Source organism: Saccopteryx leptura, chromosome 5 (assembly GCF_036850995.1).
Source record: "Saccopteryx leptura isolate mSacLep1 chromosome 5, mSacLep1_pri_phased_curated, whole genome shotgun sequence".
Classification (NCBI taxonomy): Eukaryota; Metazoa; Chordata; class Mammalia; order Chiroptera; family Emballonuridae; genus Saccopteryx; species Saccopteryx leptura.
The window spans coordinates 2,115,850-2,142,244 of NC_089507.1; the positions used below are offsets into that span (position 1 = coordinate 2,115,850).

Sequence of the window (26,395 nt, forward strand, 5' to 3'; positions counted from 1 at the left end):
TGAGGGAAAGGACTTGCTGTGCCCTGTGAGCCAGTGTCTCTCTGGAGCCCCGCTGTCTCAGGGGGAGATGGCCAGAGTTGCGGCCTCGTGTCCTGTGTGGCCTGGCCCGCCCTGGCTGGTCACCTGTCTGCTGTTCCCTCTGTGAGCTCCCCTGATGTTTGAGTCAAGGCCCAGGGAGCAGGCATTGGGCGTGTCAGTCAGAAACGAGGCCGTGGGCCGGTGCCTTTCCGGAGGGAGAGAGGGAGCCTGGAAGGAGAGTGGGAACCCGGCTCTGTGGGTCAGCAGGGCAGTCTCCCTGTGGCCCTGTGTGCCCTGCTGGGCTGGAGACCAGTGCTGGTCCGCCAAGATTTTGTGCCTGTCTGTGAGAGAGTTAACCACCCTGATACTGTATCAAGATTATAGTCTTTACACGACATCAGGGTGGTTAACTCTCGCGGACAGGCATGAAAATCTGGTGGACCTGTGTTTGAAAAAACCACCGTTATAAATCACTCCACTTGCTGTGTTGTTGGAATCCGAACACCTTCTATTTGAGAAATGAAAGCCCCAACACCCTTGACAGGGTTTAGCTGCTCTGTCTGCAGTTTGCGGCCTGTCTTCCTCTTTGCCTCTGGTGGCCTCCGTGGCCTCAACAGTCTTGGCCACCAGATCCCTCAGCTGGCCTGTTGGGACTGAGCTCAGGGCCGCCTTCCACACACAGCCAGAGGACCTGTAAAGAAGGAAGGTCTCTTCTTGACATTCCATTGTTTATTCCTGTCCCATGGGGTAAAATACACATTGCTCCTGCTCCTCAATTGAGCCAGGTCTCTGCTGTCACAGGGCCTTTGCACGACCTTGTCGTGGAAGGCTTTTTCTGCTATCCTGAGGTCAGTTACCTTCTCATCCCTCAGTCCTCAGTTCAACCTTTGTTGCCGCAAGGGAAAAAATAGCTGAGGGAGAATGTGTTGGTGCTGATAAGTACAGAGTGTTTTAAAAATATTCATTTTGTGAGGTCGCCTTGTTTATCAACATAAAGGGCACCGGGGCCTTTGCTCAGACCGGGCTGGTTGTGGTGTTGGCCTGTCAGTGGGTGCGGAAGGGCGCATCCTCTGCGCTCACCTCAGCTCGTAGGTGAGCCTGAGCACGTCTCTGTGAGGGAAGGAGCCACCGCAGGCCCCTGCTTTGTGATGTCCATGCTTTCATTTTTCTTTGATTCATTGATCTTTTTCTTATTGATGTGTAGGTCGTCTTAAATATAAGAGAATTTGGTCCTTTGTGTTATGTGTTATATAGTATATTTTCCCAATTTCTTTTTGTCCTTTGACTTAGCTTATGGTGTTTTTTACACACAGGTTTTATTTTATTTATTTTGGTTGTGGGGCTTTTTTGGTTTTCTTACTGAGGTATAATTGATACACAACATTGTTAATTTCAGATGTACAATAATGACTTGTTATTTGTACATATTGTGAAATGATCACAGTAAGTCTAGTTAACATCCATCATTTGGCATAGTTACAGAATTTTTTTTCTTGTGATGAGGACTTTTTTTAATTTAGAAATTAAATTTAATGGGGTGACACTGGTCTTTAAGAACACACAGGTTCCAGGTGAACATCTCTATAGCGTTTAAACTGTGGATTGTGACTAACCAGGTGGTGGCGCAGTGGATAGAGCATCAGACTGGGATGCGGAAGACCCAGGTTCGAGACCCCGAAGTCACCAGCTTGAGCACGGGCTCATCCGATTTGAGCAAAAAAAATTCACCAGCTTGGACCCAAGGTCGCTGGCTCAAGCAAGGGGTTACTCGGTCTGCTGAAGGCCCATGGTCAAGGCACATATGAGAAAGCAATCAATGAACAACTAAGGTGTTGCAATGCGCAACAAAAAACTAATGATTGATGCTTCTCATCTCTCCGTTCCTGTCTGTCTGTCCTTGTCTATCCCTCTCTCTGACTCTCTCTCTGTCTCTGTAAAAAAAATAAAAAACAAAAAAAAACACTGTGGATTGTATTGTGTGCCCGTCACTCAAAGTCAAATCATTTTCCATCACCGTATATTTGTCCCTCTTTACTCCCCACCATTTCCCCAGTGACCACTGCACTCTTATCCGTGTCCATGAGTCTCAGTTTTATATCCCACCTGTGTATGAAATCACAGTTCTTAGCTTTTTTTGATTTACTTATTTTGCTCAGTATAATGTTCTCAAGATCCATCCATGTTGTCATAAATGTCACTATGCCATCATTTCTTATGGCTGAGTAGTATTCCATTGTATATGTGTACACCTATACACACACATATATCCAGTCCCCTATTGAGGGACACTGGTGGTTTCCATGTCTTCTGGCCACTGTGAGTAATGCTGCGATGAGCATGGGGGTGCATGTGTCTTTAGGTGCCAGTGTTTTCGAGTTTTCAGATACATAGCCAGTAGAGGGGTTGCTGGGTCAGATGGTAGTTCTCTTCTGGTTTGTTTTTGTGTTTTTAACAGAGACAGAGAGAGAGTCAGAGAGAGGGATAGACAGGGACAGACAGACAGGAGTGGAGAGATGAGAAGCATCAATCATCAGTTTTTCGTTGCGCTTTGCGACACCTTAGTTGTTCATTGATTGCTTTCTCATATGTGCCTTGACCGCAGGCCTTCAGCAGACCGAGTAACCCCTTGCACAAGCCAGCGACCTTGGGTCCAAGCTGGTGAGCTTTGCCCAAACCAGATGAGCCTGTGCTCAAGCTGGTGACCTCGGGGTCTCGAACCTGGGTCCTTCCGCATCCCAGTCCGATGTTCTATCCACTGTGCCACCGCCTGGTCAGGCCTGTTCTGTTTTTTTGTTTTTCTTTTTTGTATTTTTCTGAAGCTGGAAACGGGGAGAGACAGTCAGACAGACTCCCGCATGCGCCCGACCAGGATCCACCTGGCACGCCCACCAGGGGCAACGCTCTGCCCACCAGGGGGCGATGCTCTGCCCCTCCGGGGCGTCGCTCTGCCGTGACCAGAGCCACTCTAGCGCCTGGGGCAGAGGCCAAGGAGCCATCCCCAGCGCCCGGGCCATCTTTGCTCCAATGGAGCCTTGGCTGCGGGAGGGGAAGAGAGAGACAGAGAGGAAGGAGGGGATGGGGGGTGGAGAAGCAAATGGGCGCTTCTCCCATGTGCCCTGGCCGGGAATCGAACCTGGGTCCCCTGCACACCAGGCCGATGCTCTACTGCTGAGCCAACCGGCCAGGGCCCCCTGTTCTGTTTTTTTGAGGAACCACTATACTGTCTTCCATAGTGTCTGTACCAGTTTACATTCCCACCAGCAGTGAGTGAGGGTTCCTTTTTCTCCACAGCCTTGTGATGAGAACTTTTAAGATCTACACTCTCAGCAGCTTTCAAACACAAAACACGGTGTTACTACCTGCAGTCGCCGTGCCGCACATCACATGCCCGACTCATTCACTTTGGACCTCTGACCCACGTGACCCACTGGACACCCTCCCTCCCACCGGCCTGTGGTGTCATGTTCTCTTTTACAACGTCAGGCTCGTGCGCTGGCCCCCGACTCAGATACTTCAGAGTGTGACCCTGCTTGCTTCTCGTGTTTTTCTCATTTCATTTTCACATTTGAAATCTTGGGTGCAGTGGGATTCACTCTCGTGTGCTGGAAGGGCCCGATCACCTGTTTTCCAGATGGTCACCCAGGTGTGCCTGTACCACTGACCAAGCAGTCCCGGGGTGTTCTGTCCGGTGCTGTCTCTGCCTGGCTCCGTCGCCCACCGCTGAGGGCCGGGTGGGACGTGTCTAACATTGGGCAGGGCTGGCCTTGCCGCGTCCCTCTGTCCTGTTCTGTCTTCCCAGTGTTTCAGGTTTAGTTTTCCACATGGACTTTGACACCCAGCTTGTCTAGTTCTCATAAGACATCGGTGGGAAAGTATATTGGGCTCTGTGTTAATTAGGGAGCATTGACATCGTGGTGCTTAGCCCTCAATGCTCCAGTTACTGGGCAGACATCAGACTTTGAGCTGGGCCTTGTCCAGGACTCTGGCCCCAGAGAGACTGTGTGAGTGAGTGTGAGTGAGTGTGAGTGAGTGTGAGTGTGAGTGAGTGTGAGTGAGTGAGTGTGAGTGAGTGTGAGTGTGAGTGCATGCGGAGCATTTCCTACAGCCTGTCACCACACGTCACCGCACAAAACAAGCAAACCTGTAGTTTTTTCCTTTCTTTTTTTTTTTTTTTTTTAGCAAGAGAGAGAGGAAGAGACAGGCAGGGAGAGAGAGAGGAGAAGTATCAGCTCATAGTTGAGTCACTTTTACTTGTTCATGGCTTGCGTCTCATACGGGCCTTGATGGGGGTTGGGGATTCTAGCCGAGCCAGTGACCCCTTGCTCAAGCCAGCGACCTTGGACTCAAGCCAGCGACCTTGGGCTTCAAGCCAGCACTCTTGGGATGGTGTTGACCCCACACTCAAGCTAGTGACCTTAGGCTTTCAAACCTGGGACCTCAGCATCCCAGGTCATCTCTACCCACGGTGCCAGCGCCTAGTCAGGCCTGTAGAAAGTGTTTATAAGAGTTTATCTGAGCCAAACTAACAACATATGCCAGGGAGCAAGATTGCAGATACTTCAGAGAGTAAGTTTGCAGCTTCTTTTGCGCATTTGCATTGAGGGAGGAAGCTGAGGGAGGAAGTTGAAGGAGGAAGTTTAGGAAGGAAGGTGAAGGAAGGTGAAGGAGGAAGGTGAGGGAGGAAGGTGAAGGAGGAAGGTGAAGGAGAAAGCTGAGGGAGGAAGGTGAAGGAGGAAGGTGAGGGAGGAAGGTGAGGGAAGAAGTTGAAGGAGGAAGTTGAGGAAGGAAGGTGAGGGAGGAAGATGAGGGAAGAAGCTGAGGGGGAAGTTGAAGGAGGAAGTTGAAGGAGGAAGGTGAGGGAAGAAGTTGAAGGAGGAAGTTGAAGGAAGGTGAAGGAGGAAGATGAGGGAGGAAACTGAGGGAGGAAGGTGAGGGAGGAAGGTGAGGGAGGAAGGTGAGGGAGGAAGGTGAGGGAGGAAGGTGAGGGAGGTGAGGGAGGAAGGTGAGGGAGGAAGGTGAGGGAGGAAGGTGAGGGAGGAAGGTGAGGGAGGAAGGTGAGGGAGGAAGCTGAAGGAGGAAGGTGAGGGAGGAAGCTGAGGAAGGTGAGGGAGGAAGGTGAGGGAGGAAGGTGAGGGAGGAAGGTGAAGGAGGAAGGTGAGGGAGGAAGGTGAGGGAGGAAGGTGAGGGAGGAAGCTGAAGGAGGAAGGTGAGGGAGGAAGGTGAGGGAGGAAGGTGAGGGAGGAAGCTGAAGGAGGAAGGTGAGGGAGGAAGGTGAGGGAGGAAGCTGAGGGAGGAAGGTGAGGGAGGAAGGTGAGGGAGGAAGCTGAAGGAGGAAGGTGAGGGAGGAAGCTGAGGGAGGAAGGTGAGGGAGGAAGGTGAGGGAGGAAGGTGAGGGAGGAAGCTGAAGGAGGAAGGTGAGGGAGGAAGGTGAGGGAGGAAGCTGAAGGAGGAAGGTGAGGGAGGAAGCTGAGGGAGGAAGGTGAGGGAGGAAGGTGAGGGAGGAAGGTGAGGGAGGAAGGTGAGGGAGGAAGGTGAAGGAGGAAGGTGAGGGAGGAAGGTGAGGGAGGAAGGTGAGGGAGGAAGCTGAGGAAGCTGAGGGAGGAAGGTGAGGGAGGAAGGTGAGGGAGGAAGGTGAGGGAGGAAGGTGAGGGAGGAAGCTGAAGGAGGAAGGTGAGGGAGGAAGGTGAGGGAGGAAGCTGAGGGAGGAAGGTGAGGGAGGAAGGTGAGGGAGGAAGCTGAGGAAGCTGAGGGAGGAAGGTGAGGGAGGAAGGTGAGGGAGGAAGCTGAAGGAGGAAGGTGAGGGAGGAAGCTGAGGAAGGTGAGGGAGGAAGGTGAGGGAGGAAGGTGAGGGAGGAAGGTGAGGGAGGAAGCTGAGGGAGGAAGGTGAAGGAGGAAGGTGAGGGAGGAAGGTGAGGGAGGAAGGTGAGGGAGGAAGGTGAGGGAGGAAGGTGAGGGAGGAAGGTGAGGGAGGAAGGTGAGGGAGGAAGGTGAGGGAGGAAGGTGAGGGAGGAAGGTGAGGGAGGAAGGTGAGGGAGGAAGGTGAGGGAGGAAGCTGAAGGAGGAAGGTGAGGGAGGAAGGTGAGGGAGGAAGGTGAGGGAGGAAGGTGAGGGAGGAAGGTGAGGGAGGAAGGTGAGGGAGGAAGCTGAGGAAGCTGAGGGAGGAAGGTGAGGGAGGAAGGTGAGGGAGGAAGCTGAGGGAGGAAGGTGAGGGAGGAAGGTGAGGGAGGAAGCTGAGGAAGCTGAGGGAGGAAGGTGAGGGAGGAAGGTGAGGGAGGAAGGTGAGGGAGGAAGGTGAGGGAGGAAGGTGAGGGAGGAAGGTGAGGGAGGAAGCTGAGGGAGGAAGGTGAGGGAGGAAGGTGAGGGAGGAAGGTGAGGGAGGAAGGTGAGGGAGGAAGCTGAAGGAGGAAGGTGAGGGAGGAAGGTGAGGGAGGAAGCTGAGGGAGGAAGGTGAGGGAGGAAGCTGAGGGAGGAAGGTGAGGGAGGAAGGTGAGGGAGGAAGGTGAGGGAGGAAGGTGAGGGAGGAAGGTGAGGGAGGAAGCTGAGGAAGCTGAGGGAGGAAGGTGAGGGAGGAAGGTGAGGGAGGAAGCTGAGGGAGGAAGGTGAGGGAGGAAGGTGAGGGAGGAAGCTGAGGAAGCTGAGGGAGGAAGGTGAGGGAGGAAGGTGAGGGAGGAAGGTGAGGGAGGAAGGTGAGGGAGGAAGGTGAGGGAGGAAGGTGAGGGAGGAAGCTGAGGGAGGAAGGTGAGGGAGGAAGGTGAGGGAGGAAGGTGAGGGAGGAAGGTGAGGGAGGAAGGTGAAGGAGGAAGGTGAGGGAGGAAGGTGAGGGAGGAAGCTGAGGGAGGAAGGTGAGGGAGGAAGCTGAGGGAGGAAGGTGAGGGAGGAAGGTGAGGGAGGAAGGTGAGGGAGGAAGCTGAGGGAGGAAGGTGAGGGAGGAAGCTGAAGGAGGAAGGTGAGGGAGGAAGGTGAGGAAGGTGAGGGAGGAAGCTGAGGGAGGAAGGTGAGGGAGGAAGGTGAGGAAGGTGAGGGAGGAAGCTGAGGGAGGAAGCTGAGGGAGGAAGCTGAGGGAGGAAGCTGAGGAAGGTGAGGGAGGAAGGTGAGGGAGGAAGGTGAGGAAGGTGAGGGAGGAAGGTGAGGGAGGAAGGTGAGGGAGGAAGGTGAGGGAGGAAGGTGAGGAAGGTGAGGGAGGAAGGTGAGGGAGGAAGGTGAGGGAGGAAGCTGAGGGAGGAAGCTGAGGGAGGAAGCTGAGGGAGGAAGCTGAGGAAGGTGAGGGAGGAAGGTGAGGGAGGAAGGTGAGGGAGGAAGGTGAGGGAGGAAGGTGAGGGAGGAAGCTGAGGGAGGAAGGTGAGGGAGGAAGGTGAGGGAGGAAGGTGAGGGAGGAAGGTGAAGGAGGAAGGTGAGTGAGGAAGGTGAGGGAGGAAGATGGAGGAGATCCCAGGAGGTGGGAGAGAGCAGGGTGGATGTGTGGCAGGAGTGTAAGATCAGGTGCTTCTCTCAGAGGGTGGCAATGGTTGACAGGAGGAGTCTGAAAAGAGGCATTTCACAGGTGTGTTAGCCTAGAGCAGTGGTTCTCAAAGTGTGTGCCAGGGTGCACTGGTGCGCCCTAGAAGATTTCCAGGTACGCCCAATGGTATTCCAGAGAAATATGTGCTTGTTGGGGACCAAAAAACCAACAGGGCTTTTGGAGTTTAGATTTTTGGGGGACAGAGGTGTGGGGAATTGGCTGTAAACTAACAGTCTGCCCAACCCCCCAACCCCCCAACTCACTTGTCTGATTAGTTTGCAAAGGGCTGTTAAACTGTGGTGCTGGATTGTTTACACTATCTCCCATATTCCCCGGAAAGACTGGAGGCAAGTTTCTTCTATCCTTTGTTTGGTGTAAAGTTAAGATGATATCTGTGGTGGGGGTTTTCTGCACTCAGCACAATTAAGAGTAAAAAGAGAGGAATTCTTCAATGTATTGATGAGGAAATGAGAGTTTGCCTTTCAAATATATGCCCATGCATTGAAGAAATCACTAGGACACATCAGGCTCATGTTTTTCATAAACACAAGGATGAAAAAACTTAACATATTCGCACCAGGACCTGCCGAATTTATTAAATCTTACTAAGAATGTATGTATATATATATAAACAGATAACTTTTTTGTTGTTTTTTAATTTTTTAGCCCCTCTATTTTACAATTCTAAAAAGCATTGCTCAAAAAATGTAACATAAAAATGGTTTTTAATGTCAGAATAAATTTAACTTTGTCATATTTATTTTAATTACTATAAAAGCACGCTTGGACTATATTTTTTTCTTTAATATTTGACTTAATTATTATAACATATTTCTAAGAAATTTGTATATAGTGCACCTACAATTATTTGTAGGATCTTAAATGCGCCCCAACTTCAGAGTTTGAGAGCCCTGACCTAGAGGCCCAGAAAGAGGAACAGGCTGGCCTCCGGCGACGATGGCATTCACTACGGAGGGGCGTGTCGGTGGGTGTGGCACCCACGCCACCTGCCGGGTCAGGGTTCTACAGCCCATCTCCTGTGAGGTCACCCTCCGCAGAACCCTTTTCCGTCCACGTCCTGAGCGTGTGAGAGGGAAAGCTCTCCACGTGGGGAAGGGCCGTAGGTCGGGATCCTTCAAGCCAGGTGTTTCCGGGGAGTTCCGTGTACGTGAGGCCCAGCGTGGACCCGCGCCCTGCTGCCCACTGTCTGTCGTGCTGCAGCTTTGCCGGCTCCAACCTGTGGACAAGCTCAGGTCGGAGCCGCTGCCTAGGTCGTTGCTCAGCACTGGTGGCGGCTGTCACCGTGTGTCATCTCAAGAGTGACGTGTGCCGCATGGTGGTTTTAATGAGCCTCACGGGAGAAGTTAAGTGTCCTCTGGTCTCGCAGAACTTCTGAATCTTAGCTGGATTTTTCTGTAGTAGTTTGTTATTTGATCACTCTCGGCCTCCTGTTTTCCTTTTCACGTCTAGCTGCTTTCTGAGCTTTTGGGAGGAAAGGAGTCGATTGTTCTGTTCCTGGTCTCGCTCTCTTGGCCCTTGAAGGCCTCGTTCCCTACATGGCGGTCTGCGCCCTGGCCTCCTCTGCAGCCTCCGGGCTCTGGGTTGCCCTCATCTTGGGCTGTGGCCTGGCAGCCTCGGGCTGGGCCTCTGTCCCCACCAACGTCCGCGTGGCCTGGCAGCCTCGGGCTGGGCCTCTGTCCCCACCAACGTCCGCGTGTCTGTGGAGGGATTTTCTTTAGAGGTGGGCGTCTCCTCTGCCCCGTCCGGGGTTCACAAGGCTGCACGGACTCCCTCACAAGGCTCCCACCTCTCGATCCCTCGTCATGAACGAGATGCCTTTGAAATGGCCGGCAGCCAGTTAACTGGTGCTCGAGACGGCTCACCGCCACCAGCCCGGACGGGTCATTGCACACAGTGACGGTACTGCGGGCAGCAGGCAGACACACAGCCACGCGGGACACAGGAAACGGAGACTGGTTTGTGGGGCAGCTTCGCGCCACAGAGCCGTGAGAGGCCGAGCCTCAGCCCTGTGCCCACGCGGGCCTGGGGACTCCTGGTCCCGGTCTCTGCCCCTGCCTGCCTGGCCTCCGTCCCTTCCTCTCAGGCCTCGCTGGCCAGGCCTGTCTACCCAGGGACGGCCGTCCAGGCTGCTCACGGGGTGGCGAGGGTGACGTGGGGTTCCTTGTGACGGGAGATCATTCCAGAGTCGTGTAAAGAGCGTAGGAGCCACGGCTCTTTTCTCAGTTTGAGTTTTCTGCTTAATATTACCCATTTTTTTTCTGAAAATAGTTAAAATTTACAATTTCAGTTGACGTTCAATGTTACATTAGTTTCAGGTGTGTGCACAGTGGTTAGACTTTTTTCGTTGATCTGAGGGGAGAGAGGCATCAATTCGTGTTTGACTTCGCTGTTTCACTTAGTGGTGCACCCACTGGCTGCCTCTGCGTGCCCCGACCAGGGAGCGAGCCCACGCCTTAGTGCACCCACTGGCTGCTTCTGCGTGCCCCGACCAGGGAGCGAGCCCACGCCTTAGTGCACCCACTGGCTGCCTCTGCGTGCCCCGACCAGGGAGCGAGCCCACGGCCTTAGTGCACCGGGTGCTGCTTCTGCGTGCCCCGACCAGGGAGCGAGCCCACGGCCTTAGTGCACCCACTGGCTGCCTCTGCGTGCCCCGACCAGGGAGCCAGCCCACGGCCTTAGTGCACCCACTGGCTGCCTCTGCGTGCCCCGACCAGGGAGCCAGCCCACGGCCTTAGTGCACCGGGTGCTGCTTCTGCGTGCCCCGACCAGGGAGCGAGCCCATGGCCTTAGTGCACCCACTGGCTGCCTCTGCGTGCCCCGACCAGGGAGCCAGCCCACGGCCTTAGTGCACCGGGTGCTGCTTCTGCGTGCCCCGACCAGGGAGCCAGCCCACTGCCTTAGTGCACCCACTGGCTGCCTCTGCGTGCCCGACCAGGGAGCGAGCCCACGGCCTTAGTGCACCCACTGGCTGCCTCTGCGTGCCCGACCAGGGAGCCAGCCCACGGCCTTAGTGCACCCACTGGCTGCCTCTGCGTGCCCCGACCAGGGAGCCAGCCCACGGCCTTAGTGCACCCACTGGCTGCCTCTGCGTGCCCCGACCAGGGAGCGAGCCCACGGCCTTAGTGCACCGGGTGCTGCTTCTGCGTGCCCCGACCAGGGAGCCAGCCCACGGCCTTAGTGCACCCACTGGCTGCCTCTGCGTGCCCCGACCAGGGAGCGAGCCCACGGCCTTAGTGCACCGGGTGCTGCTCTGTCCACAGGCCACCGGCCAGGGCGGTTAGACATCTTCTACTGCCATTTTGTAGATGGCTCAGCAGCAAGCCCCTGGGGCACATGTGACGGCCGCATTGTGACCGAGCTGCCACACTGACGTGTGTGCTGAGATACTGCACTGGGGTGCTCTGCCTGAGCGTCCCTCACAGGCCAGCCCAGCACAGAAGGTGTGCCTGTGCGAGGGGCTCGCAGCCCACGCCACGCCCCCGGGCCCTGCTCCTGCACGCTGTTCACCACGGTGAGCAGCCTGACTTCCTGCACCGCCAAGCCTCACGGGGGTCTCCCATGGGCTTCCTGCTGGGGTGGCCTGTTGTGCATGGTGTGGTCGCCCTTCGTCCTGCCAACTGTGTGTCCCCGTGCGGCCCCTGAGCTCAGGGTGAGTCCTGCCACGCGCTCTGTCCCCGGTACCCTGAGCGACACCGGGCACGTCTCCGGTGCACAGTGTGGCTGCCCGCGGCGGGCGCGGACGCAGCTGAGGCTGAGTGTGTGCCGGCCCCACAGAGCTGAACGGCGCCGACCTGAAGGACTGCGCGAGTACCCACAGCCTGAGCAGCAATGCCAGCCTGCCCAGCGTGCAGAGCTGCCGGCGCCTGCGGGACAGGAGGGTCGCCAGCTGGGCCGTGTCCTTCGAGCGTCTTCTGCAGGACCCCCTCGGCGTCCGGTACTTCTCCGTAAGTGTGGCCGGGCCTCGGCACGCTGGCTCGCCCAGGACGGTGGCTGGGGAAGTGGGGGGGTCACCAGGTGGGCGCTTGCTTAGCGTCGGAGTTCCTCATGAACGCGTGGGAGGCAGTGGCGTGTGGGCAGGTCCCCCGTCCACGGGGTGCGGAGCCCTTATGAGGACAGCTGCCATGCAGAGCAGCCCTGACAGCGGGCACCTTCCAGCGCGTCCCCCGGCTGAGGAAGGAGGAGTGAAGGGACAGTCCAGGAGGACGGCCGGTCCCACAGAAACTGCTGACCTAAGCTTTCTAGACGCTGTGTGGACAGTAACTGACTATGCTTTTCTAGGATTTCCTACGGAAGGAGTTCAGTGAAGAGAACATTTTATTCTGGCAGGCCTGTGAACATTTCAATCATGTTCCCGCACACGACAAAAAAGAGGTATGCTTTCTCGTGTCCCCAAAGTGGGTGGTCCCAGAGCAGGACGATCTGACTGTGGGCCAGCCTCTGGCGCAGTCCGAAAGTCGTGTGAGGGCGTCTTCACGTGCTCTTCAGAGCAGGTTTCTTCACGCGCGCGGTGCTCAGTTGTGCTAAACAGTCTGCACAGACGTCGCAGCCCCGCCTCCCCCCACAGCCGCGTCCCCACTCAGTGTGGACAGGGCCCGCGCAGGCAGGTCCAGGCAGGAGAGCACCCTGGGACTGTGTCAGCACATGAGGGGCAGCCGCCCTGGGTGTGGCACCTGGCTGGTCCTGACCCCGGCAGCCCGAGGCCCATCGTGGTGAGGCCACGTGTCTGCGTACGGCACCCAGGGCTTCCCAGACGCAGTGCCCACTTTACAGACCAGCTGTGTGAGGCCTGGCACACGGGTCCCGTGGTGGCAGTGCTGCCTCTGAGTCTTTGGGACACATCATCGCCGTGGAGAAAGTTTAGAGAGGAGCTGATTCAGTGAACATTTCATGTTGGCTTTTTCTTGTATTTATTTATTCAAACAAGAAGGATCTGCTGGCCCCACAAAACTGTATCTCCAGTGCCTGGAACCATGTCAGGCATCTGGATACAGCAGTGAAACACGCAGGAGACACACACGAGGGAGCCTGTGTTCTGTGTGTCTGGCTCACACACGGGCCTGTCAGCTTTCCTGCAGGGCCCGTGAGATTTTCAGCAAGTTTCTATGCAGCAAAGCCACCACCCCGGTCAACATCGACAGCCAGGCCCAGCTGGCCGATGACATTCTCAGCGCCCCGCACCCCGACATGTTCAAGGAGCAGCAGCTCCAGGTGATGGCACACCCTGGTTTCCCACAGGGACTCTTGGCCAGGACACGGGGTGGGGGTTCAGGTCCCCAGCAGCGAGCTCCCAGGCACCACCAGGGTGGGAGGGAGGAGCCGGTCGGCGTAGGTGGAGTGAAGGAACTCGCCGCCCGCCAGGCTCTGGTGTCACAGTGTGGCGGACCGGACGTGCAGCTCGGTGGGACCACCCACAAGCGACAGTGCTGGCTCACCGGGACACGTGCCCCTTGTGAGAGCACAGGCCACGGGTGCGGCCCAGACGGGGTCTTATGAGTCACGTAGAAAATGGAGGAAGCCATTTCAAACACAGTCCCCACTTCCTCCGGAGCCTCCCTGGTCTGGGGCTCGTTCTTACTTCAGCCCGGCTCCTGCAGGGCCACACCTTGGCTGCGCCGGGCTCCACGTGAGGCTGGCTTCAGGGAGGCGGTCGAGACCCGCTGATTGTGATGAACGAAAGACCGGCCTGCTAGGGAATGTGGTCAGATGTAAAGGAGCTCGGGACAGTGACTCGGGCAGGTGGGCAGGACAGAGGGCCAATGACGTCCTTTCAGAATAGGGCCCGTCGGTGATCCGCATGTCCTGTGCCCTGGGACCCTCAGGGCTGACTCTTCTGGTTCCTTTCATAACCCAGCCGTGTTGCTCTGACTGCAGATTTTCAACCTGATGAAGTTTGATAGCTACACGCGCTTCCTCAAGTCGCCGCTGTACCAGGAGTGCATCCTGGCGGAGGTGGAGGGCCGCTCCCTCCCCGACTCCCAGCCGGTGCCCAGCAGCCCCGCCTCCAAGCACAGCCTCAGCTCCGACCACTCCAACGTGTCCACGCCCAAAAAGGTGCCCGGCCTGCCCTGCTCGTCTCCTCAGAGGAAAGCGGCCTGTAGGAAGCGTGGTGTGCTGTGGGGGCTTCTCCCTTGTGGTGACGAGAGCTGCGGGGGGCACGCACCTTCTAGGGCAGGGGTCGGGAACCATTTTGGCTGAGAGAGCCATGAACGCCACATATTTTAAAATGTAATTCCGTGAGAGCCATACAACGACCTGTGTACGTTACGCATTATCCAATAAAAATTTGGTGTTGTCCGGGAGGACAGCTGTGATTGGCTCCAGCCACCCACAACCATGAACATGAGCGGTAGGAAATGAATGGATTGTAATACATGAGAATGTTTTATATTTTTAACGTTATTATTTTTTCATTAAAGATTTGTCTGCGAGCCAGATGCAGCCATCAAAAGAGCCACATCTGGCCGCGAGCCATAGGTTCCTGACCCCTGGTCTAGGGCGAGCCATGCTGGGGGGCTGGGGGGCCTGTGCCCGCGAGGGCAGTCAGCACTCAGAGTTCCCGCCCGCGTCCTGGTGCGTCTCGTTGTGTCATGGCGCCTGCACAGGGCTGACCACCGTTATCCATGTCACGACAGTTGGGTGGAAAGTCGAGATCGGGCCGGTCCCTGAATGAGGAGCTGGGGGACGAGGACAGCGAGAAGAGGCGGAGGGGCGCATTCTTCTCCTGGTCCAGGACCAGGAGCACCGGGCGCTCCCAGAAGAAGAAGGACCACGGGGACCACACGAACGGTCTGTGGTGTGCGGGCCCCTGGGCGGGGCGGGGGGCACACAGGCTCGTGGGGCGGGGGGGCTTCGGGTCCCCTGCATGCCACCACCTCGCCTGGTGTCCCTGTCCTGCCTTCGTCTGGCTCGCGCAGGAATAGCTGCTTTTGGGAGAAAACTTGAAAAATAGAACCAAGTAAAAACACCAAAACAAACAAACAAACCCCCAAAACACCTGCCACCTGCCCACCCAGACCGCTTTCTTTTTTCTGCCTGGACTTCTACGGGACGCGGGCGGGAACTCTGAAGTGCTGACTGCCCTCGGGGGGCACAGGCCCCCCCCCAGCGGTGCCAGCCTTGGCGTTCTTTCTAGAACGTGATGCCAGAGGTTGGCATCAAGTGTTTTCAAAATTGTAGTTTTTTATTGTAAATCTTAAAGGTCACCCATTCTAGCTGTTTTCCCTCAGTTTCTTTGTGTCACTGAGAAGCTAGTGAGACAGAGATGGGCTTGTCCTGGAGCCGAGGGGTCCCTGCCAGCTGCCAGTGCCAGCTCGGCCGGGCGCTGCAGGGCCAGAGGGGACAGAGCGCCGGCTGGATGCTCCAGCTGCCGAGACGTGTGGAGACGAGAGTTTGGAAGGGTTTCCCCTCTAGAGACTGTTAAGGATGGAGTGCTTTCCAGGAACTGGCCTGGCAGCTCCAGGAGCCGCTCCCGGGACAGGGCTGAGCTGTACCCGGCGGGCAGATGGTGTGTTTTACCTCCTCCTCTGAGCAGCCCATGTTCCAGAAGGAAGGAGGCAGGATGTGGGCCTGAGTTGGGAGCCGTGTCCCTGGGCTGTGCTGTGGGTGACTTATGCAGGCAGCGCAGCGGTAGAGCCAGTCAGTGAGCAAGCAGCTGCAGGGTGGCCAGGGTGACGGCAGCTCACAGTCCGCCCATCCGAGCAGGACCCGGAGGCTGGGCCTCGTGGCTGGCGGCTCTTTAGAGAACTTGAGATCCTGATTCCAGGGCACTGCCCAGGACTTCGGGTGGTGTCCTGGCAGCCTTGTGCTTTTGGAAGGTGGGCTAGTGGTTCAGAGGGACAGTGGGACCTGGGAGTCCCTGAGCCCCCACCCCCGGCCCCCTGCAGCCCCCTCACCCCAGGACAGCAGCATGACTGGGGAGCAGGCTCCGTGTTGTGAAAGGGCCTTTCTAGATGAGGGTTTTCATGGTTTCAGCTTAGTCTGAGATCACAGCTAGCCCCGCCAGTGACAGTGGGTGGTGTGACTGTTGGCTCGCTTTAGGACTTTGCAGGAAAGCGTGATAGGAGTCATAGGTAACGGTGCAGTGACCAGCTGGGTGTTCGCTGCTGTCCACAGGGGAGTTTCTGGTTAGGCCCAGAAACCACCAGTTGGATAAAAATTCCGGGCTGAAGGAAGAGAAGGGAGGTCCTGCCCAGGGGCCGCACTTACTTCCCTGATCCAGGCCGCGGGCACCCGGTGGGTGTGGCCACGCACAGCGGGAGCCCCGTCTCTGCAGCCGTGGCGGCCCCTGGCTGCGGCACATGCCGAGGACGGGCTGAGTCCTGGGGAGGGCAGCACCTCGGAGGCCTGTCCCATTCTGCCTCTGTCCTCACAGGCGTCTGTTCATCCTAAGGGTCTCAGGGTGGGGGGTCCTGACCGTTGACTGGGGCTTCTGTATTGAGGACAAGCGGAGCTATTTGATTCTGAGTCACTGTGTTTCCCCATCAAGACCCCCTGCACGCCAACGGAGGCCTGGGCCGCAGGGAGTCACAGGGCTCCGTGTCCTCTGCCGGGAGCCTGGACCTGGTGAGTCACCGCCTGCCCCTGGCCCAAAGGCCGCGCGTTCCTGAGGCCCACGCGTGTCTGCTCACCAGGAGCGCACGTGTCCTGAGCCCACGCGTGTCTGCTCACCGGGAGCCCACGCGTCCCGAGCCCCACGCGTGTCTGCTCACCGGGAGCCCACGCGTCCCGAGGCCCACGCGTGTCTGCTCACCGGGAGCCCACGCGTCCCGAGGCCCACGCGTGTCTGCTCACCGGGAGCCCACGTGTCCTGAGGCCCACGCGTGTCTGCTCACCGGGAGCGCACGTGTCCCGAGGCCCACGCGTGTCTGCTCACCGGGAGCCCACGTGTCCCGAGGCCCACGCGTGTCTGCTCACCGGGAGCCCACGTGTCCCGAGGCCCACGCGTGTCTGCTCACCGGGAGCCCACGTGTCCCGAGCCCCACGCGTGTCTGCTCACCGGGAGCCCACGTGTCCCGAGCCCCACGCGTGTCTGCTCACCGGGAGCCCACGTGTCCCGAGCCCCACGCGTGTCTGCTCACCAGGAGCCCACGTGTCCCGAGCCCCACGCGTGTCTGCTCACCGGGAGCCCACGTGTCAAAACCTGACGGGTGCTTCGGAGATGGGGGGCTCCGAGGTTGGGTGAGAAACTGTTTGGTAGATGGGAGGGGCCTCCCCAGGCACTAACCGATCTCTGAATTGATTTTTTTCATCTTTTGTTCTCATTCAGTTACCATTTTTTTAAACTCCCACTGAGAACAAAGAAAAGCTTTGCAGGCAGGTTCTTTGTCCTTGTCTCACCGTTTGAACACCCCGCTGGCCCAGACATTCCCGTCTGGGGGGCTGCAGGCCTCCTCCCCACCCACCCGGCCCCCCGGGCCGCTCCGCCCCCCACCTGCCAACCCAGCTGTCCAGCTGCTGGCTCTGTCCTGGTTTCCCTGAGGTGAGGGCAGGTGGAGAGGGACGGGCTAGGACCTGCTGGTTTACTAGCTGCCGTCCGAGTCCTGTTCTGGAAAACCTTGTTGCTGCCAGTGTCCTGGTCACGGGGAATGGAAGCGGCAATGTGTGTAGAGCACTTTCTTCTTCAGCTGTGAGGGCTACAGGCCTCAGTTAGCCACTGCCCCGACAGGCCACCCAGAGCTCGGGCTCAGTGCGCTGAGTGTGGGAGGAGGGCCAGCCCAGGCCGCCGCAGGCAGTCTGCCGCTTGCCAACTAGTCTTCTGAAGTGACGTGTGGGTGACTTTCAGTGTCCCGAGGAGACTGAAGTGACCGGCAGGGCCAGCTGTACATTGGGCTGTGTGTAGGGAGCGTTTCTGGTGAGGAAGTGAGGTTGTGACTCAGGGACCCAGAGGAGGTCTCAGGAGAGCCCCAGGTTTGCTAGTGACTCGCTGTCCTGGGCTGGCTCCCACCCACAGCCGCCTAGGAGCCCCTCCTCTGTGCCTGGGGAAAGTGCTCACTAGCAGTCTCCCGGGCTCTTGACCTGGTGTGGGGTCAGTAGTGCAGACGACCCAATCATAGATGCTGCTCTTGTGAAGGCCTGCCCCCACCTGCAGATGTGTCTCAGGACTGTGAGTCTGGGGGAGCTGCAAGTGAACTGGGGCCACATTCTCGTCCAGGCAAGGTTGTTAGTCTTCTCTGGGCAGAACCAGTTGTGGTCTGTCCCTCATGCTGATGGGGCGGACCCTGTGCCAGCAACCAGAACAGGATGGAGCCTAGGCTCCCACTGGGCGACACAGCCCCCGCCCCCTACACTCCCACTGGGCCCACACAGCCCCTGCCTCCTACACTCCCACTGTGCCACACAGCCCCTGCCCCCTACACTCCCACTGGGCCCACACAGCCCCTGCCCCCTACACTCCCACTGTGCCCACACAGCCCCCGCCCCCTACACTCCCACTGTGCCCACACAGCCCCCGCCCCCCTACACTCCCACTGTGTCCACACACACAGCCCCCGCCCCCCTACACTCCCACTGTGTCCACACACACAGCCCCCGCCCCCCTACACTCCCACTGTGCCCACACAGCCCCCGCCCCCCTACACTCCCACTGTGCCCACACAGCCCCTGCCCCCCTACACTCCCACTGTGCCCACACAGCCCCCGCCCCCCTACACTCCCACTGTGTCCACACACACAGCCCCCGCCCCCCTACACTCCCACTGTGCCCACACAGCCCCTGCCCCCCTACACTCCCACTGTGCCCACACAGCCCCCGCCCCCCTACACTCCCACTGTGCCCACACAGCCCCCGCCCCCCTACACTCCCACTGTGCCCACACAGCCCCTGCCCCCCTACACTCCCACTGTGCCCACACAGCCCCCGCCCCCTACACTCCCACTGTGCCCACACAGCCCCCGCCCCCCTACACTCCCACTGTGTCCACACAGCCCCCGCCCCCTACACTCCCACTCTGTCCACACACACAGCCCCTGCCCCCCTACACTCCCACTGTGCCCACACAGCCCCCGCCCCCTACACTCCCACTGTGTCCACACACACAGCCCCTGCCCCCCTACACTCCCACTGTGTCCACACAGCCCCCGCCCCCCTACACTCCCACTGTGCCCAATCAGCCCCTGCCCCCTACACTCCCACTGTGCCCACACAGCCCCCACCCCCCTACACTCCCACTGGGCCCACACAGCCCCTGCCCCCCTACACTCCCACTGTGCCCACACAGCCCCTGCCCCCCTACACGCCCACTGTGTCCACACAGCCCCCACCCCCCTACACTCCCACTGTGCCCACACAGCCCCTGCCCCCCTACACGCCCACTGTGCCCACACAGCCCCTGCCCCCCTACACTCCCACTGTGCCCACACAGCCCCCACCCCCCTACACTCCCACTGTGCCCACACAGCCCCTGCCCCCCTACACTCCCACTGTGCCCACACAGCCCCCACCCCCCTACACTCCCACTGTGCCCACACAGCCCCTGCCCCCCTACACTCCCACTGTGCCCACACAGCCCCTGCCCCCCTACACGCCCACTGTGTCCACACAGCCCCCACCCCCCTACACTCCCACTGTGCCCACACAGCCCCCGCCCCCCTACACGCCCACTGTGCCCACACAGCCCCTGCCCCCCTACACTCCCACTGTGCCCACACAGCCCCCGCCCCCCTACACGCCCACTGTGCCCACACAGCCCCCGCCCCCCTACACGCCCACTGTGCCCACACAGCCCCTGCCCCCCTACACTCCCACTGTGCCCACACAGCCCCCCGCCCCCCTACACGCCCACTGTGCCCACACAGCCCCTGCCCCCCTACACTCCCACTGTGCCCACACAGCCCCCACCCCCCTACACTCCCACTGTGCCCACACAGCCCCTGCCCCCCTACACGCCCACTGTGTCCACACAGCCCCCGCCCCCCTACACGCCCACTGTGCCCACACAGCCCCTGCCCCCCTACACTCCCACTGTGCCCACACAGCCCCCGCCCCCCTACACGCCCACTGTGCCCACACAGCCCCTGCCCCCCTACACTCCCACTGTGCCCACACAGCCCCCACCCCCCTACACTCCCACTGTGCCCACACAGCCCCTGCCCCCCTACACGCCCACTGTGCCCACACAGCCCCTGCCCCCCTACACTCCCACTGTGCCCACACAGCCCCCGCCCCCCTACACTCCCACTGTGCCCACACAGCCCCTGCCCCCCTACACTCCCACTGTGCCCACACAGCCCCCGCCCCCCTACACGCCCACTGTGCCCACACAGCCCCTGCCCCCCTACACTCCCACTGTGCCCACACAGCCCCCACCCCCCTACACTCCCACTGTGCCCACACAGCCCCTGCCCCCCTACACGCCCACTGTGTCCACACAGCCCCCACCCCCCTACACTCCCACTGGGCCCACACAGCCCCTGCCCCCTACACTCCCACTGTGCCCACACAGCCCCCGCCCCCCTACACTCCCACTGTGCCCACACAGCCCCTGCCCCCCTACACTCCCACTGTGCCCACACAGCCCCAGCCCCCTACACTCCCACTGTGCCCACACAGCCCCCGCCCCCCTACACTCCCACTGTGCCCACACAGCCCCTGCCCCCTACACTCCCACTGTGTCCACACACACAGCCCCTGCCCCCCTACACTCCCACTGTGCCCACACAGCCCCCGCCCCCTACACTCCCACTGTGCCCACACAGCCCCCACCCCCCTACACTCCCACTGTGCCCAATCAGCCCCTGCCCCCTACACTCCCACTGTGCCCACACATCCCCTGCCCCCTACACTCCCACTGTGCCCACACAGCCCCCGCCCCCTACACTCCCACTGTGCCCACACAGCCCCTACCCCCACCCCGTAGCTTCCCAGGACTCCCGTTTCCCCTCCCGGCCTCCTCCCTCAGGCTGACTAGCTACCCACGAGGTCAGTCCGTGCCTCTTGGAGAGACCTGGGCCTGGGGAGTCGGGCAGGGTCAGCTGGGAAGAGGAGAAGCAGCAGAGGCCCAGACTGGGAGGCTTTGGGCCCCCACGTGTGATTCAGACCGCCGCATGGGTCCCAGTCCCACAGGCGCAGGTGGGCGAGGGCAGCTCAGGTCACAGAGTGGCTTCTGTGGGCTCCAGAGCGTGACCCGTCTGCTTCTGGGCCAGGCCCAAGAAAGAGCACGCAGAGGGCCCGTCCTGTTAGGAGAGCTCCTTCCCAAGGGTGCCCAGGAGCATGTGGGTTCTGAGACCTGGGACGAGTGTAAATAGTGTCTGGTCAAGAAGAAGATTATGGCTGTTCCTGTGTCACGTGGAAGCCTGGCCCTTCGTCGGCTCTGAGCCCAGCAGTCCCTGTCGTGTCCCAGCAGGTCCACATCTCTGCAGTGGACGTGGCCTCCCTGAGCAGGTGTGAGCTAGCCACGGCCTCTCGGGCGCCCTGGGTGCTCCCTGTAAGCTGAGCCCAGTGCCTGTCTTCTCTCCAGGCAGAGGCCTGCAGGACCTTGGTGCCCGAGAGGGACAAGGCCGCCAAGCATTGCTGCATCCAGCTCCCCGACGGGACATCCTGCACAGTGCTCGTCAAGGCGGGGCTGTCCATCAAGGAGGTCCTGTCCGGGCTCTGTGAGCGACATGGCATCAACGGGGCCGCAGTGGACCTCTTCCTGGTGGGCGGGGACAAGGTACTCTGCCCAGAGGACCCTCAGGAACCTTCTCGTGGGAGGACCAGCCCTCTGGGGGCCCTGCCTGTGGGGGCCAGCCCTCTGGGGGACCTGCCTGTGGGGACCAGCCCTCTTGGGACCTGCCTGTGGGGACCAGCCCTCTGGGGACCTGCCTGTGGGGGCCAGCCCTCTGGGGGACCTGCCTGTGGGGACCAGCCCTCTGGGGGACCTGCCTGTGGGGACCAGCCCTCTGGGGGACCTGCCTGTGGGGACCAGCCCTCTGGGGGCCCTGCCTGTGGGGGCCAGCCCTCTGGGGGACCTGCCTGTGGGGACCAGCGTGAGGAACTGGCCTGTGGGGGAACCAGCTAATCTCTTTGTCTTGTTAACCAAGTCTGCCTGATGACTTGCCCTCTTGGCCCATCGTGTTAGGTCCTGGTGGTGGACGCTGCTCCACGCCCCGTGTCTCATCAGTCTGAGGGAGGCTGTCCTGAGGGCTGGGTCCCCTGCCGGGGCCCTTTGCGTGCTGGTGCGGGTCTGTGCGCAGCTGTGCGTCTGCTGCACACAGGGAGCACGCCGGGCGCCCCTGCTCCCACGCTGATCGTGCCTTTGTTCCTCCCTGTGTCCCAAGCCTCTGGTGCTGCATCAGGACAGTAGCATCCTGGCGTCCAGGGACCTGCGCCTGGAAAAGCGTACTTTGTTTAGGTGAGAACACTGCAGTTGTCATTCCTGTGAGGTCCCCAGAGCCACACTGTGTTCTGACAGCGGTCCCGCTGGCCTCTGCTCTGGCAGGGGGTCGCCGGGAAGGGAACGCCAGCCCCATCATGAGCTGGGGTGGGGGTGGCAGCTGCACGCAGACCCTCGAGCCCCAGGGGCCCGAGGGCCGCTGTCCCTTCCTGCCCGTGACCCTAGCAGGGCCACACCGGGGTGGGCAGGCTGGGTGGAGAGCTGGTCACCCTGGGGAGGGTCCCTCTCTGCCAGGTGTGCCCACTCTGTTCAGCCCCACGGGACCTTGGAGAAGCCCCTGCAGGCTCACCTCCTAGTCAGAGCCCGGGCTGAGCCAGGTGCCCAGGCACTGCGGGGGCCCGTGGGTGCCCTGCTGTTCTGGAGACGGAAGGTCTGAGGGAGCTCAGCGGAGGTTTGTAGTGGAGCGCGTCCTGTCTCTCCTCACCAGGCTGGATCTGGTTCCCATTAACCGGTCCGTGGGGCTCAAGGCCAAGCCCACCAAGCCCGTGACAGAAGTGCTGCGGCCCGTGGTGGCCAAGTACGGCCTGCACCTGAGTGAGCTGGTGGCCAGGCTGGTGAGTGATGTGAGGGTCTGCGCGTGTTCCCTGAGCCACAGGCTCCGAGCCTGCTGGTGGGGCAGGGTGCCGACTCCCCCCACGCGGAGCTCTGAGGGCCCAGGCACACCCGCCTGCGTGGGGGGCGTTGCCTCCCTCCCCCACCTCCTCACCCTGCGGAGTGGAAACACTCGTTCATTTATCCTTGGGTCATTCCCAGAGGGGTTGGGCTTGGTATCTGAGATTTGGTTTTGGTCGTGGGAAACCCAAATGAGAAACAAACAAAGACCCCTGAAGTATGACTACTGTTTGCAAGTCTGAGCAGGAGCAGAGACTGGGGAGGCCCCACCTCCTGTGCCCCGCGGTCGCCAGGCCTGAGCTGGCGGCTTGGGTGCACCCTCATTACGTTTCCCCATCTCCCACGTTCCCTCGGCTGGTCTGACGTCCCTGGCACCCCGAGAACACTGGGGACAGAGGAAAGCAGGACTGGCGAGAGCAGGTCCCCATCACTGTGTCCTGAGGGCATGCAGGGAGCTGTGTCGGGTCTCGTTGAGTCTGGAATCACTGCGTGTCTAGCAAACTGCGTGCATTTGCTTCAGAATGCAGTGACTTACGGTGTAGCTTGCCTTGTGTTCTCATTTCCCTTAGAAAATGAACTTTATCAGAACTATGATTTGAAATATTTTTAGCATTTTAATTTTCTCTGAAACAGGCCCTAAAACTGTTCAGGATTTCTCATGTGGACAAAACTGTGTTAAGTTTTCACGTACATCCCAGGGTAACCTGGAGTCCCTTCCCAGCTGGGCGGAGCACCACGGTCCCAGAGTCCAGATGTGCTGGGCGGAGACAGGCGTGGGCTCCCCACGGCCTCCCTGCTCTCCTGCTGTTGAGCCTCCAAGCCATTGCTTAATCTCTCTGTGCTCAGTTTCCCTCTCTGTAAAATGGGTTTGTAGGGCTGTGTGGGACTTCCCGGCCGGCCGGTGGTAAGGCCGCTTCCCTGCCAGGAAGCAGTTCAGCTTCCTTGGCTCCTGGCTGTGACACGTGGCTTTTCAGTGAACATATGAGCTGACCTTCACTGAATGTGTGCGTCCACCTGAGCTGGCAATGTCATAGGCAAGGCAGGGCCCCGCTAGCCATGGTGGTCTTTGCACTGGGCCAAGCTCCAGGGCCACGGGCTCCTTCAGGGAGCTGGCGGTCACTCCCTGACGTGGCCCTTGGTCACGCTCACTGTTCTCCTGGCTGTCAGGGAATTTTAGAAGCCGAGCTCCCAGTTGAGGTTTCTTTTTAAACAGTGCTTGTGGGTCCTGAATAGCAGGTGGTCTCCCCATGTCCCCTCTCAGCCCCACTCACATCGCTGCCCGTGTCCTTGTCCACAAAGTGGGCATCTGCTGTCCGCATGCACCTCCTGACAGTGTTTGCCGGGCAGCACGTGGGTGTTAGGGTCCCCTCATCCAGGCTGTGAGCAGTGTCAGCACTTTTGTGCCAACTTGGCTTTATATTTAAAAACATTGAACTTGGCCCTGGCTGGTTGGCTCAGTGGTAGAGCGTCGGCCTGGCATGCAGGAGTCCCAGGTTCGATTTCCGGTCAGGCACACAGGAGAAGCACCCATCTGCTTCTCCACCCCTCCCCCTTTCCTTCCTCTCTGTCTCTCTCTTCCCCTCCTGCAGCAAGGCTCCATTGGAGCAGAGATGGCCCGGGCGCTGGAGATGGCTCTGTGGCCTCTGCCTCAGGCACTAGAATGGCTCTGGTTGCAACAGAGCATCGCCCCCTGGTGGGCATGCCGGGTGGATCCCGGTTGGGCGCATGCGGGAGTCTGTCTGACTGCCTCCCCATTTCCAACCTCAGAAAAATTAAAAAAATAAAATAAAATAAAAACACTGAACTTATGGACTAAGATTTCTGCAGCACCCACTGTGTGTTCTTTCACCCCTGGGTCTTTGGTTTGGTGAAGTGAGGCCACCAGCTGTCACTTGGGCGGAAGCAGCCCCAACACATGGAGCCTCAGGCCCTCGTGTTCCAGGTGCCACCGGGGCTTGAGCCTCGTTATTCCACCTCGGGAGTCTGTGCCCAGCCCCAGGCCCTTCAGGCTAGGGTAGCCCTGCTGAGGTGACCAGACCAGGTCACTTGGCATGTGACTCCTAGTCTGGACTGGTCTTGTTAGCAGCAGCTGGCTCACTGGCCGCTGTCCTGAAAGGTCCAGTGTGGGTGAGTTACTCAGCGCACCGTCTTGGTCTCTAGAGCGGAGAGAAAGAGCCCCTGGACCTGGGTGCCCCTATATCGAGTCTGGACGGACAACGGGTCATCTTGGAAGAAAAGGACCCCTCCAGAGGGAAAGGTGAGTGAGGCCCTGACACCCCCTCGCTGCCTCCCAGAAGCCCAACCCTGCTGCCCACTCCGAGGGCCTCCTGTTACGGCCGCCACTCCTGCCGGTAGAGCTGGGCAGAGCACAGCCCACACTGGGCTTCCGAGGGCTGACTGTGGGCAGGAGGCCCCAGGAGCAGGACACAGGGCCTCGCGGGGAGCCATGCGCCTCCTGAGAACAGACGTCCCTGAGCCTGTCTCAGGGGACAGGCCCTGCAGTCCCCTCACCCCCAGGGTTGCTCTGAGCTTCGGCATGCCTGGGTGTGGATGGCTTTAACGAGAGAGCTCTACTGGGACGCGTCAAGACCCCGTGAACAAGGGACACGGTCCCGGGGCCTCACGGACTGGGAGGTGTCACACCCCGTTCTCTGTGCGGGAGTCCTGTGGTCTGTAGAGTTCTTCCCATGGGGACACTGCTACCTCAGCGACATCCTGCCACATCCGGGGCACTGGGGTCCTGCAGCTAGGCCCCTGCCTCCCCGCCAGCCCCCTTCCAGGCGGGGGCGGTGGGGAGTGACCCTGGAGAGAGCTGTGGCACTGCCTGCTGATTACCTGGGTGGGGAGGTGGCTTCCAAGGAGCTGCCTGAGGCCCAGCAGCACTGGACCAGATGGTTTCTGAGAGCTGCTCAGTTCTGAGATGTCTGTCCCGTCTGGTGCACGGCAGTGGGGGCCCTGGTGGTGGCTCCTCTGCCACAGGACCCCGTGTCAAAGCAGAGAACCTCCTGGGCCAGCTCGGTCCAGCACGCTGTGCTCTCCTCCCTGGGCTCTCCTGGGTGGATGGACGGCGCGCCTCTGCCCAGGGCCTGCGGGTGGACCTCAGGCTGCGTGTGCCCAGACGCCTCTGAGCGCCTCTGCCCAGGGCCTGCGGGTGGACCTCAGGCTGCGTGTGCACTGACACCTCTGAGCGCCTCGGCCCAGGGCCTGCGGGTGGACCTCAGGCTGCGTGTGCACAGACGCCTCTGAGCGCCTCGGCCCAGGGCCTGCGGGTGGACCTCAGGCTGCGTGTGCCCAGACGCCTCTGAGCCCCTCTGCCCAGGGCCTGCGGGTGGACCTCAGGCTGCGTGTGCCCAGACGCCTCTGAGCCCCTCGGCCCAGGGCCTGCGGGTGGACCTCAGGCTGCGTGTGCCCAGACGCCTCTGAGCCCCTCTGCCCAGGGCCTGCGGGTGGACCTCAGGCTGCGTGTGCCCAGACGCCTCTGAGCGCCTCGGCCCAGGGCCTGCGGGTGGACCTCAGGCTGCGTGTGCACAGACGCCTCTGAGCGCCTCTGCCCAGGGCCTGCGGGTGGACCTCAGGCTGCGTGTGCCCAGACGCCTCTGAGCGCCTCTGCCCAGGGCCTGCGGGTGGACCTCAGGCTGCGTGTGCACAGACGCCTCTGAGCGCCTCTGCCCAGGGCCTGCGGGTGGACCTCAGGCTGCGTGTGCACAGACGCCTCTGAGCGCCTCTGCCCAGGGCCTGCGGGTGGACCTCAGGCTGCGTGTGCACAGACGCCTCTGAGCGCCTCGGCCCAGGGCTGCCGGGTGGACCTCAGGCTGCATGTGCCCAGACGCCTCTGAGCAGCTGCAAGGAGGGCAGGCGGGGGTCTGAGCAGTTG

At 60.0% G+C, this 26,395-nt stretch overlaps 1 protein-coding gene across 4 annotated transcripts in view; it reads left to right on the forward strand.

Annotated features, from left to right (window-relative positions):
• The window catches only part of RGS12 (regulator of G protein signaling 12), a 134,918-nt gene that overhangs the window by 98,885 nt on the left and 9,638 nt on the right, over positions 1-26,395 (forward strand). For all 4 annotated transcript variants that reach the window (XM_066386833.1, XM_066386835.1, XM_066386834.1 and 1 more), the window contains 10 exons: positions 11,312-11,481; positions 11,816-11,908; positions 12,602-12,745; positions 13,409-13,588; positions 14,170-14,323; positions 16,023-16,099; positions 20,992-21,186; positions 21,794-21,867; positions 22,337-22,463; positions 24,682-24,778. In XM_066386833.1, coding sequence (XP_066242930.1) covers positions 11,312-11,481; positions 11,816-11,908; positions 12,602-12,745; positions 13,409-13,588; positions 14,170-14,323; positions 16,023-16,099; positions 20,992-21,186; positions 21,794-21,867; positions 22,337-22,463; positions 24,682-24,778 — 1,311 coding nt within the window. The remainder of the gene's footprint in view (positions 1-11,311; positions 11,482-11,815; positions 11,909-12,601; positions 12,746-13,408; positions 13,589-14,169; positions 14,324-16,022; positions 16,100-20,991; positions 21,187-21,793; positions 21,868-22,336; positions 22,464-24,681; positions 24,779-26,395) is intronic.